Source organism: Marmota monax, unplaced genomic scaffold (assembly GCF_021218885.2).
Source record: "Marmota monax isolate L192 unplaced genomic scaffold, Marmota_monax_Labrador192_F-V1.1 WCK01_AAM20220418_F8-fsc00034, whole genome shotgun sequence".
NCBI lineage: Eukaryota > Metazoa > Chordata > Mammalia > Rodentia > Sciuridae > Marmota > Marmota monax.
In genome coordinates this window covers 8,354,612-8,368,462 of record NW_026693934.1, presented here as the reverse complement: position 1 = coordinate 8,368,462, position 13,851 = coordinate 8,354,612, and the positions used below count along the sequence as shown (strand labels likewise).

At 34.0% G+C, this 13,851-nt stretch overlaps 1 protein-coding gene across 2 annotated transcripts in view; it reads left to right on the top strand.

Moving 5' to 3' along the window:
- Acmsd (aminocarboxymuconate semialdehyde decarboxylase) overlaps positions 1-13,851 on the top strand; it is a 52,064-nt gene that overhangs the window by 33,794 nt on the left and 4,419 nt on the right. For both annotated transcript variants that reach the window (XM_046463773.2, XM_046463774.2), the window contains exons 8-9: positions 1,302-1,474; positions 11,645-11,743. In XM_046463773.2, coding sequence (XP_046319729.1) covers positions 1,302-1,474; positions 11,645-11,743 — 272 coding nt within the window. The remainder of the gene's footprint in view (positions 1-1,301; positions 1,475-11,644; positions 11,744-13,851) is intronic.

The window sequence follows — 13,851 nt, the reverse complement described above, 5'->3', positions numbered from 1 at the left end:
CATGCATGGGTCAGGGATTAGAGTGGGGTGATTGGAGAGTTCTAATATTTCTTCCTTTTCCTACAAGGACATCAGTCCTACTGGATTAAGGGCCCCACCCTCTGACCTCATGTAACCTTAATTACCTCCTTAAAGTCCTGTCTCCAAATATAATCACATTGGAGGTTAGAACCTCAACACAGGAATCCTGGAGGGTTACACTTCCATTCATAACATCCTTCCAGTCACCTTTCTAGTCATATGATGTATGGGGACCAAATTCCATTTCTGTAAGCAAATTTAGTTTGGTTGGCACGGTTTTCATTTTACTTTGTTTTTTATTTAAATCCCTCTAGTCAAGCAAAGTAAGGGGAAAAGCAGGGGCAGAGCCCAGGAAAACAGAGGGAAGATCAGTAGAGGAAGGAGATTGAGTGGGAGAGAGGAGGAATAGAAAAAGTGGAATGAATTTGACAAAAGTATATTGTGTACATATATGAATATACCACAGTGAGTTCCACCTTTATGTATATCTATAAAGCACCAATTTAAAAGATAATAAATAGAAGCGAAACCAATAGAGTGGAGGAAGGGGAATGGAAAAGGAGGAGCAGAGGGAAAGAAGAAGTACCAGAGACTGAAATGGAGCAAATTATATTCCATGCATGTATGATTATGTCAAAATGAACCCCACTATTATGTATAAATATAATGCACTAATAAAATATTCTTAAAAATAAATAAATCCCTCTACTCAGACTATGAGCTCTCCAGTCCCTAATATGCCACCATGATTTTGATATCACTCAACTGATAGGTCATCTCAATATTTTGCTATGGTAACCACATTAAATTTGAAAAGCTTATATCTTTACATACTTGTCTACTCTCTTTGGCACAAATTCTTCAGAAATTTGGATTTCTGGATATATTCATGCCATTTTTCCCAAGTCATCTTCCAGCATTTGGAACCCAGCAGGTCCTTTATAAATACCTAATCAGCTGGGCTATGGAAACTTCTCCTTAGAATATCAGGATTTAAAGGAATTCTTTTCAAAAAATACTGGGGATTGAACCCAAGGGTGCTTTACCACTGCGCTATATGCTCATTCCTTTGTTTGTTTGTTTGTTTGTTTGTTTGTTTTGAGACAGAGTCTTACTAAGTTGCTTAGGGCCTCACCAAGTTCCTGAGGCTGGCCTTGAATTTGCGATCCTTCTGCTTTAGCCTCTGGAGTCACTGGGATTACAGGTGTGCGCCACTGCACCCAGCAAAAGGAATCTTTTTTAATCAACGCTAGCTGCTCAGTAATGAGTTTTACTTGCAGGTGGTGCTTTCCCTTTCACAGTGGGAAGAATTTCCCACGGATTCAACATGCGTCCAGATCTGTGTGCCCTGGACAATCCAACTGACCCGAAGAAATACCTAGGCTCCTTTTACACAGATTCCTTGGTTCATGATCCTCGATCCCTCAAGCTGTTAGTAGATGTCATGGGAAAGGTAAGCTAGGTTTGCTATTTGGATGGTTTATGCAGAGCACAAATCTGTAACCAGTTACTTGGCAAGTTAAGTAAAGGCCAATGTGAATTCATTTTTTAAAAAATTAACTATTTAGTATAGTTGTCCCTTGATGTCCAAAGGAATTGGTTCCAGGATCACCAGAGTTACCAAAATTCTCAGATGTTCAAGTCTCTTACATAAAATGGCTTAGTATTTGCATATTTCCTACATACATCTTCCTATATATTTTTAACTCATCTCTAGATGACTTATAATATCTAATACAATGAAAATACTAAGTAAACAGCATAGTTATACTTTACTAATATAGTAAATAGTCGTTACACTGTACTGTTGAAGGAATAGTGACAATGGGGAAAGTCTGTACATGTTCAGGGCAGAAGCAATTTTTTTTTCCAAAATATTTTCAATCTATGCTTGGTTGAATCCAAGAATACAGGACCCAAGGATACATAGTACCAACTAGCCATTATTTCAGTTCCATTTTATTACTTACAGCTATCTATAGAAGGTTTTCAAATTTTTCCATGGAAAAAAATTGGGGGACTCTCTTAAAAGTACATGGACATAGTGAAAGATTTGTAATATGGTACTTGAATTGAAATCTAAATCTTTAAAAATCTTGCTCTTGGGGTTGGGGTTGTAGATCAGTGGTAGAATACTTGCCTAGCACATGTCAGGCACTGGGTTTAATCCTCAGCACCACATAAAAATAAGTAAATAAAACTAAGGTATTGTGTCCACTTATAACTAAAAAATTATTTTTAAAAAAATCTTGCTCTCTAGAAAAAAGAGAAAGTTGCAAGTAGTGTTCTATCTCTGGAATAGATACTTCATCTACTTTAATGCTCTTTCTCTGGTTTAAGAAAATCACTAAAATATGATTGTTAAAAATTCTAGTTTGGGAATAAATTATATTAATCCCTCCTTATCCAAGGGGGATACATTCCAATATCTACAATGAATGTCTGAAACCAACATAGTACCAAATCCTATATATAAGCACTGAGATATTACAGCAGTCAGTCTGATAACAGGATGGTTACCAAGTGACTATTACGAGTAGTCTAAACAGCCTGGATACTCTGGACAAAGGGATAATTCATTTGGACTGAACAAAGTGGGACAGTGCAAGATTTTATAATTCAACTCATAATGACATATAATTTCAAACGTATGAACTGTTTATTTCTGGAATTTTCCATTTAATATTACTTTAGTGTAAATAACCAGGGTAACTGAACCATGGAAAGCAAAATACCAGGTAAGGGATACTACTGTACATAGTTGAACTGTGCCTCTGAGCTATCTAGCTTCTGTGTTGTCTCTGTGGAGCCAGCAGTTGATGGTGATTATTGATTCTTTTTCGGTTTGGATGGAGGTCGACAGGGAAGTATGTAAACAGAAAACCACACAGAAGAGAAGCTGAAAGAGACTTTCTGGGCCCTAGACTTTCAGTAACGAAGGAGGGGAATAGGGAAAGTGGTGGCAAATTGGGGAAAGTTCCATTCTCATGATATCCCTTCAAGCCTAGCATTCTTGGAAATGAAAACATTAGAAGAAAATACCCTTAGCACATACAAAGCCCATCTTCTGAGAAATACCATCAGAAGTGAGGAATACCATTAGCATCTCAAACAGTACTGAGTGCAATACACATTATTCAGGGAGCCAAAGCAGAAGAGGAAGAAAATGACAAGCACCTTAGGATAACCAGAGGTTAGACTAGTTGGTGAACATATGGGAGTACATCTCTAGTAGTACTCCTAGTAAAACTCAGAAGGCATTTTGCAAATATAATTATACTGAGATTTTGCATTCAAATTGTGAATGCTTGAACTACTAAAATTTGGACATCAAAAGTTAACATATCCTTGGGGCTGACATTGTCGCTCAGTGGTAAAGCGCTTGCCTAGCACATGTGAAGCACTGGGTTCAATCCTCAGCACCACATAAAAATCAAGAAATAGAATAATAAAGGTATTGTATCCATCTACAGCCAAAAAAAATATTTTTAAAAAAAGTAAATGTAGCCTCATTTACTCACAGGCTGGTCAATTCAGGACATAGAAGATATATATATTATATATGTGTGTGTGTGTGTGTGTGTGTGTAAACTCCAAAAACAAACTCCAAATCGAGAATAGCTAAGAAAAGTTCTAGCAGTATATATGGGCAAGAGAGTAACCTATCCAGATTGCAACAAGAAAACAGGTTCCTGAGGAATGAGGTCCCCAGGAAGGAAAAAAAAATGAGACTGATGGATTATGTAATGCATTTAAGAGGTAGAAATTATTATTTCCAAATATTAAATAGAACTGTTGGTGTGTTAGGAACAAAATAACAGTACATACATAGAAAATTAAACCAATGAAAGAAAAGGAAGTAACTCCAAGTAAACAAAAATCTGTATGGGGGCAGATAATCATTGTACATTATTTGACTCAGCATTAAACAATCAGCACTATACTTATCATCATACATGTATAAGTACTAAATATTGGCTTTATTTAAAATTGTAATTCAATCAAGAAAATAGAGAAGTTGAGTATAAGGAAGAGATTTCCAATGACCATAATGGGAAATCAGTAAATATTCTTCAAAGCTAATGAATCAAGAAATGATAAGCGGGCTGGGGATGTGGCTCAAGCGGTAGCGCGCTCGCCTGCCCGGGTTCGATCCTCAGCACCACATACAAACAAAGATGTTGTGTCTGCCGAGAACTAAAAAATAAATATTAAAAAAAAATTCTCTCTCTCTCTCTCTCTTAAAAAAAATGATAAGCATATTATCAGGGAATATGAATGTAGTTATTGGAAGATGTAAGTTAAAAAGGTGAAAGTGGCTACTTTAAAGGATAAGAGTTAAGAAAGTGGCACAGGACTGTTTTTGATAATATATTTTAGTAATATTTGCTTAACTATGTACAGGTGTTATTTGGATAAATCACAATATTAAACCATATTATAAAACTAAATATATATTACATATTGTAAAAACAACCATTTTTAGTATCTATAAACAGACATATATATAAAGTATATTTTCTTTTTTTATTTTTTTTTATTTTTTTTTCTCTTTTTTTAATATTTATTTTTTAGTTGTAGTTGGATACAATAACTTTATTTTATTTATTTATTTATTTATTTTTTTATGTAGTGCTGAGGATCAAACCCAGGGCCTCGCACATGCTAGGCAAGTGCTCTTCCACTGAGCCACAATCCCAGCCCCAAAGTATATTTTCTTATCTTTATTTTATTTATTTACTTATATGTAGTGCTAAGGATCGAACCCAGTGCCTCACAAATGCTAGGCAAGCACTCTATCACTGAGCCACAACCCAGCCCCTAAAGTATATTTTTTATGATTGTGTGTGTGTGTGTGTTTGTGTGTGTGTGTGTGAATGACAGATTTTTAGAGGTCACTCATGTACTCATGATGATTATGTCATAATTTTGGCTAGACCCATTTGTAATCTATCACTGCATAAGTAATCACTTTCAATACTTAGCAGCTTGAAATAACAATTATTATCTCTCATGATCTCTGTGTGCCAGCAATTTAGAAGCAGCTTAACTATCTCAAGGTCTGTTAAAAGTCTGCAGGCAAAATACCAGTCAGGACTGTAGTCACCCAAGGCTTGACTAGGACTGAAGGATTTATTTCCAAGGTAGATTTTACTTATGGTGGGACTCCTCAGTGTCTCTCCAGGTGGGTCTCTCTGGAGATCTGCTTGAGTGCCCTTACATATGGCAGGCAAGTAGTTCACCCATCAATGAGAGAGAAAAATAGGGAGTTAGCAGATAAGGGAAAAGAGAAAGCCCACTAGACAGAACTATCCATTTATGACCTAGAGTCAGAAGCTACATAGTATTAATTTAAAACCACCACATTCCACCCTCTGGCCACAAATTACTTATATTCCTCATAAATGCAAAATATCCTTTCCCCTGCTAAGACTGCTCCAAAAGTCTGATCATTTATGGTATCACCTTGAAATCTAGAATGTCATTGTTTAAAAGAACTTGTAGATAAAGCTCATAATGTACAATTTCTATCAAGCTGAAGAACTGCAAACCAAAAAGACAAATCCTTTTGCTCCCCCTATACTTAATAAAAAATGATAGGACAGGCACAGGATATTTGCTATATAACCTCCAGTTTCAAAAGGGGGAAAACAGGAGGTTCAGCAGAGACTCTAGTCACTAGCAAATCTGAAACCCATCAGGAACATGTTGTCATCTTCTTGATTAGAACTCAAAGGATAGGAATGTTTCACCATGGTTCTTGATTCTACAATCTGAGTCATCTTTTTTCCACAAATGTTAGCTTGAGTTTATAATGGAGTACTTTTTATAGACTGCTTCATGTTTGTACAAGATTTGGAGTGCGAATGTCTCTTTTCAAAAATTTTCATTTTCTTTCAGCCCAAACTGTTACTACAATTCTCTTTAAAACTTTGTGGATCTTTTATGAATCTTACTAAGTTTCACACCATTGGGCAAAAATTTTACCTACAAATCTCTGAGCCTAAGCTCCCTAGAAGATCTTATTGTTTAAATGGTTCTTTGAATGCTGCCTAAGTCATTTCAGGTCATAACAAAAACATAGTCACATCTTGGCTTCACTTTTATATTATGTTTTTCCAATTGTGCATTGTTTTTAATCTTTACCAGAAAGCAATTTCTTTGTTTTAGCATCATTTGTCATTGGAAGAGTTGGGAATTTTCTTTTTCTTTTTAATATTTATTTTTTTAGTTTTAGGTGGACACAATATCCTTATTTTACATTTATGTGGTGCTGAGGAATGAACACAGTGCCTCGTGCATGCTAGGCAAGCACTCTACCACTGAGCCACAGTCCCAGCCCAGAATTGAGAATTTTCAACCCAACAATTCCTGTCTCCTTACATGTAATTGCCCTTTCTTTCAGGTGCTCCTTCTGCATTCTAATGTAAGCATCAAGAAGAAACTAGGCAGCACTTTCTTCAACTTTACTGATAAAGCCTTCTATTTAGTTTTGGCTTTTTTTTTTAATCCAAGAACTTAAATTTATTTTTCTTCTAAATGTACTCTAAATTTTTTTTAACATGCTGTTCTTATTGGGTGGATACTTTTTAATCTCTGAATGTACTAAGAATTTTTGGAAATATCCTTACAAATCTTCTTCCAAGTGGATTTTCTGTCTTTTTTCGAGTCTAATCTTCCATAATTAAATGCTTTTCTCACATGTCTATACTTCAGGCATGTGAAATGTTTTAGTTTCTAAGTCTTGGGGTTGTTGATCTTTTCAGATAATTTTATATGGTTAAGACAAGGCAGAGGTAAATGATTTCACAACATTGTAAATGTGTTCTATGCCACTGAAGTGTACACTTTTCGTTGTTTAATTTTATATTATGTGAACTTCACCTCAATTTAAAAAAAAATGAAGAGGCCTCTCTCTTCAAATTAGATTTTTAGCACTGTAATCAAAATATCCATTCATATATTCTTACGCTAAAGGAGAAACCAGAATTTACTGCTTTGCAAAATAGAAAATACTTGATCTCATAGTAAAAATGTTTTATCTCATAGTAAATGTTTTAGGAGCAAAAGTATCTTTTTTTTTTTTTTACAACAGGCACAAATGTGAGTTTGTCTTAGGCATTTAATATCTAGGCTAAAATGTGAACCTAAGCTGGAGGCCAGTCAGGGCCAGTGGCCAATGCTTCTCCAACCCTTTTCTGTGACTTCTATATCTTTAACACTCTATTTAAGAGGTTATAAAAGAATAGTCTGGAAGCACTGAAAATGTTCTTTATCATCAAAAAAGATTTTACTATTTCCAGACCTATGAAAGAAGATAGACTATGCCATGTGTATTAGAAATACTCCAACATTCCTTAAAACAAACAGGGTTTCTGGCCTAGTTCTCACCTAACTTGACCTTGACATTTATTTTAATATGGTAGTCTCCAAATGTTTTGGTCAAGTAATGTCTTCCTTAGCACTGCAGTCTGTAGTAGAACAGAACACTTCTCTGATGCCTTTAAGCTTCCTGAGGACAAGAATTTAACTTAGAAGTTGTGTTCAATGAGAGTTCAAGTCCTGGCTCTATCACTTGTTAGGTGAGTGATCTTTAATATTAAGTCAATTACCCATCTCACCCCAGTTTCCACAACTGTCAAATGGGGCTGATAACCAGTCAGAGTTGATATAAAGAGTCAATATAATGCTGTGCCAAAGGACTATACAAATGTCAGAGATTTACATCATCTATTTTGGTGCTTTAAAATGGTAGGTGTTAAGTTAATGTTTGTTTAATTAAATTGTGTAATAATCTTGGGGACATAAGGCTTATCTATTTTACACTGATTGAATTAAACCAGGCTCTTTTTCTAGGAAATTGTGTCAAGGAACAAACCAAATACCTGATATACTTGAATTTCTGTAGTAAGATATGTTACATGTTGCATTTGTTGCAAATGTTACTAATGAAATATGTTAATGAGAATATAGTTAATTGTTCCTTTTCGAAAGAAAAATGAAACTCTCGTCCACAATTAGAACTTATTCAGTAAGCCACATCTTTCAGTGTTTGTAGCACTCCCTGAAAATGTGAAAAAGTGAATGACTCCCAGCAGGTGAGTAGTCTATACCTTCTCTCTGGCAGGAATATTAATCACAATTATTATCAGCTCAGTAAGTCTTTGGCCTCATAGAGAGACATGCGCTATTGCTGGCTTTGAGGAGGAAAATGAATGTTAGAACATAGTGTTGGTGCTGATAATCCATCAGGATTATCCACAGCTTTACTGTCCAATAAGGCAAGCCAGCACCTGTCTAGAAGTATAATTTGAAGATCCCAGAAGAGGCAGCTTGGTACCTAAAATGCCCACCATTAGAATTATTCCTTTGTTTTTAGTAGAATCTTTCAAAGGGCCTACCAAAATGTAGATATTGTGAAGTGATACATTAGCACATTAGAACAAGTACATTTTAAAAATTGGTTCATGTCATGGAGGATCCCAAAGGAATAGAATATTGGATCACAGTCAAGAAGATAAGAAAGTTCAGCTTTGGAGAGACTAGGATCAGGTCTGTGACTTGAGAACCTGAGATTTCATGAGAATCTTGAGTATCCCAGGGAGCCCAGGCCCATGAAAACGTGAGCAACAGTCATCTAAGGCCATATTGTATGTTTTCTTAACCCAGAATCCTTCATGTAATTCATCTAAAACAAAATCATTTTGCAATGAGATAATAGATGATAGATACAGCACTAGAAAGAGTATTTTTAACTCAATTATTTATTAAGAATATATTAACTAGAGACTGATATTAAGCACAGAAGAGTGTGACCTTCATTCTACAGGACATACAACTCTTGAGCAATCTCCTCTTTGCTGCTATCTCTTCTCCCACAGAACAAGAAACACTATTAACAAGAATTTCATTTCCGGTCCTTTTATACCTTCTTCCCTCTCCCCTGTGAAGTTACTAACAAACTAGAAAATGAAATTACTAGCAAGCTAGAGATGGTCAAATGTTTGCCAGAAATCATCAATAAAAAAATTCATTGATCAAATAATCACAAGTGGATAATTAAACTCCTATTTAGAGGAGTTGTAATAACTGCTAAATAATAATTAAGTGTTGCCAAACTATGAATTTGATGTTCTGCAGTAAGCATCCAAAATCAAGTTGGGGAGGGGGGCAGAGACATATCTTAATCAGGAGGATGAATTGCAGAGGAGTTATTTTCATTCCTGTTTTAGAATCATTTGCTCTCTTCACATTAAAACAGATCAGACCCCCTTTTAGAATGCATTTATTACTGAGAAGGCCATAATATTGGGAGGGAAGGAATTCCTGAACGGAAAGCAAAATTAATTTGTAGATTTCACTTTCCTGTTAATGTACCTGACAAATGTACTATAAGCGTGGAACCTTCAAAAATTATGTTGTGTTTTGGAATTGTAAACAGCTTTAGTGAGAGGAAGTAGAAATGAGGACAAATGAACCTCCAATGAATGCCAAGTAGACAATTCAGAACGAGATCAGCTCTTGGCACAGATGCGAGTAGGCATAACTTAGGGTCTTTAGGGCTTCTGTCAGCAGGTGTATTTGCTTGGTTTCACATAGTAATGATTACAGAAATCTAAATATAGATTTGTTAGTCTATAATGTCTTTCTTTTGAACTTTATTATATGCTTTTCCATATTATTTCACATGAATGTATTCATAAAACCTAGGAAAATCTTTTTTTGTGTAGAAATCAAAGTGTTATTTGCCCTCACAAAAGCTCATATTTATATTATTTTAAATATTGTTAATATTCCAGGCCTATTTACAATTATACTTCCCTTCTTTGTACATTCAAGCATTTATTCCTTCAGTACACACACGTTAAAGCAACTCTCAAATTGATCACAATCATGAGTCAGAGTTACATTCTTCATTCAGTAGTAAAGCACCCCTCGTTCAATCTCTAGTATTGCAAACAAACAAAAACACAATTCTCTCCAGTGATTAATACTTCTTAAAGTAAATGAGTTTGAAATCAGAAGATCAATTAGAAAATGATAGTAGCAGCCCAGATTAATTCAATAAACACCTAATCTATGCCAAGCCAGGGACATGGTTTCTGTCCCAGTTCTTAGCTGAGTGTGGAGATGAAGGCACAAACCTGGCTGCACTGCATCCTAACTGCACAACTCTAGAAAAGTTCATTATCATCTTTGTTACCCTAGTTATTGAATGAAGATAATAATGAAAATCATCTCATAAGAAGGTTGTGAAGATTTATTGAGTTAATAAATGCTAAGGGCTTAGAATAGCACCTTGTATATACCAAGCAATCAATAAATGTTAGATATTGTTATTATTTTTAGACATTGTCTCATAGCAATATAATAAGTACTCTGAATACAATGTATGTAGGATGTTTCAGTACCACAGAGGTCACACTAAGCTAAGAGATGGTAAGGGTCTGACTCTGAGTTAATAGAGGAATTGAGGAAATGGAGAGAAGGTGATGGAAGCAAGAAATGATATCAAAGTAGGATCCCAAGAGCTTAGTAACTCATCAGATGCCAGGAGTGAAGAAGCAGGATGAGTCCAACATAATTCCAGGGTTGTGTTGGAGCAAAAGAAAAAACAGGTTTAGGTTAATGTATCTTCTCAAACATTTAACATTTCTTTGTGGTGAAAACATTCAAAATCCTTTCCTCAAGCTTATTGAAATATATAGTCCTTTACCATGTTCTTCAGTCATCCTACTATGCAATAGAATACCAGAACTTCTGTGCCTCAGAAATTAGAATTTGTGGAACTACCTATTTAATTCAAGATACAATTTCCAATTAACAGTGGCAAAAATGTTATTCAAATCCAATCAGAGTTGCTACTTAATATCTAGAATTGGAAATAGACATTACTATGGTAGACATATTAAAATATTTAAAATTTAAATTCATTTTTAATTGATACGTAAAAATATAAAAATGTACAATTATACTTTTTTGCAACTGAGTTATAGAGTTTTATGTATATTCTGGATATTAACTTTTTGTCAGATGTATAATTTGCAAGTATTTTCTCTGGTTCTGTAGGTTCCCTCTTCATTCTGTTGATTATTTTTTCCTTGATGAGCAGAATTTTTTAAGTTTTATGTGATCCCACTTGTCTAATAAGTGCTATTAGACAAGTGGGATCACATACTTTTAGAATCTTTTTATACAGTTGTTTTTCATTTTTGCTTTTCAACTCTAGTATGCTTTCGGTAATTGTGGGATAGATTGCAATGTATCATTCAAAGAAAGATATAATCCTTAATTTCATCCAAATATGTGTCTATTTTATTATATAAATTTTATTATATAAATGTCTTAAATTTCAGTGCTCTGCATTTCAATTAATTAAAAAAAAGGATTGATTTGCAACTTTAGGAGATCTAACAGCGACACCTGCTGGAAAAATGTTAAAAGAAAATTTGAACAAAAATCTAAAATTTTAGATCAGTTTCATGTTCTATTAATCAGAAAGACACTTATTAATTTATTATTAATAAGAGCGTTTATAATAAGCAAATGCAAAATATTTTATAGGAGGATCTTTGATCAAGTTTTACAAATTTACAAATGAAAATACATCTTCTCTTTTCAGGATAAAGTTATTTTGGGAACTGACTACCCCTTTCCACTAGGTGAACTAGAACCTGGGAAATTAATAGAGTCCATTGAAGAATTTGATGAAGAAACAAAGGTATGTATCTTTCATTTCATAGTCTTTTCCTGAGCTTTCCTGTTCAATTGGGTTTGATTTCAGAGCACTTTGGCACACGATAAAAAAGAACAGAGGAACCACTGAACTTAATGTTCCTATAACTACTACTCATTTTCAGAAATAGCTAAACTATTTTTTTTCTTTTGGTGGTTCTGGGAGTCAAACCCAGGGCTTCATGCATGTAAGGCAAGAGCTGTACCACTGAGACACCCTCCTAGCTAAAATATTAAAGGGCAAAAGAACATTAAAAAAGCTGAAAGTCAGCCTAACAACTGAATTCATAAAGCCATGAAAGAAAACTGTAAATAAGCATATAATAATAATAAAACTTACATGTTAAGTGGATTAGAAAGGGAAATAATATTTTTCTTTAATATTTCTGTTACAAATCTACCAATCTCAAAAGTTGTAATGATTCTAGTTATTCAGCTATTGAGACTAAAGTCAAGGTTTCAAGGAGAAAGAAGAGTCCTAAAGTAACTGGATTTTTTTCTCCTCAGTGTTTAAAGGTGGGTATATAATACTAAAATATATCTACCTAATCTATCCCTTAGACTCCTGAATCAAGATGAGTTTAAAATGAGACAGAGTGTCCTCATATTTCCTCTTCTTTGCTATCTCCTTGCCACTCTATCTTCTAAAAATGAAAGTTCTTCCCAAGGGCTTCACCACCTGTCACTACCAGGGGTCAGGGATGGCCAAAATTTGAAATTAGGGGATGAATAAAGTCTTAAAAAACTTACAAAGGTCTCAATCATAATCCTTTTGCATATTTATTGACTTCTAATGTAAAATCCAAAAGTTTCCTCAAGGTTTCTCTACCTTACATAACTTATCAAATCTTCTGAGTGGACTTGAAGCACATGAACAGATGCGGATAATTCATTCTGATGTATGCTAGTTGCCAGTTATTAACTAGGAAACCTTAGACTGTTTAACAAAGATGTATCCCCTAAGTGTGGAATATGATATGTCAAGAAATTTGTAATGTTTTGAACAACCAACAATAAAAAATTAAAATTAAAAAAATAAATAAAAAATAAAAACAGATTAATTACTAAAAAAAAAAAAAAACAAAGATGTATCCTCTTTGGCATTTACCTTGAGGTAGTAAAACCTTGAATTGTTGGGGCTGCAATTGTGGCTCAGTGGTGGAGCACTTGCCTAGCATGTGTGAGGTACTGGGTTTGATCCTCAGCATCACATAAAAATAAACAAAATAAAAGTACTGTGTCCATCTACAACCAAAATATTTTTTTTTAATTCTTGAGGGGTTGGGGATATAGCTCAGTTGGTAGAGTGCTTGCCTCGCATGCACAGGGCCCTGGGTTCAATCCCCAGCACCACAAAAACAAAACAAAACAAAACAAAAAACTACTAATTAGTAGAAAGCTAAGATTTTTTTTCTTTCTTTCTTTTAGTTTTTGGGTTTTTTAACAACAGTTTAAAAATGAAAAACTTTTTATAATGTTAATCAAAATTATAAAGAAATCATATTACTACAAGTATCCTGATTAAGACTTTAATGGAATTATAATTATTATTTTATGCCTCTTTTAGTTTATTATTTGGTGTTTATTGCTTTGAAGTTTTAAAATAACTTCCATAAAAATTTTATACTATCACAAATTCACAATGACATTCTTTATAAGGGTACTCATTGCAACACTGTAATAAAATACTGAAAACAAACTTCAGGGGAATGGTTAAATAAGTAATATATACAATAAAATCTATACAGCCATAAAAATATTAGAAATCAATATTGAAGATATTATTTTAAAAAGCAAGATGCAAAATGATTTATATATTTCCACTTGTAGATACTATACTGTCCATTTAATGAAAAAGAATACCTATATACCTAAGTAAAAGTATTTGCTTGAATATGCATAAAATATTCTGATAGAATAAATAAGAAAGTGATAATTCTTGGAAGAAAAAGTGGTAGTAAAGTGACAGTAGTGGAAAAATGTTTTCCCTTTTTATCTTTTAATTTTTTAACCACAAGCAGGTAAATACCCTTAAGTTTAAGGCAAATTTAAAGTGTAATAAATAAATTCATTTGATGAGTTCAACAACACTGA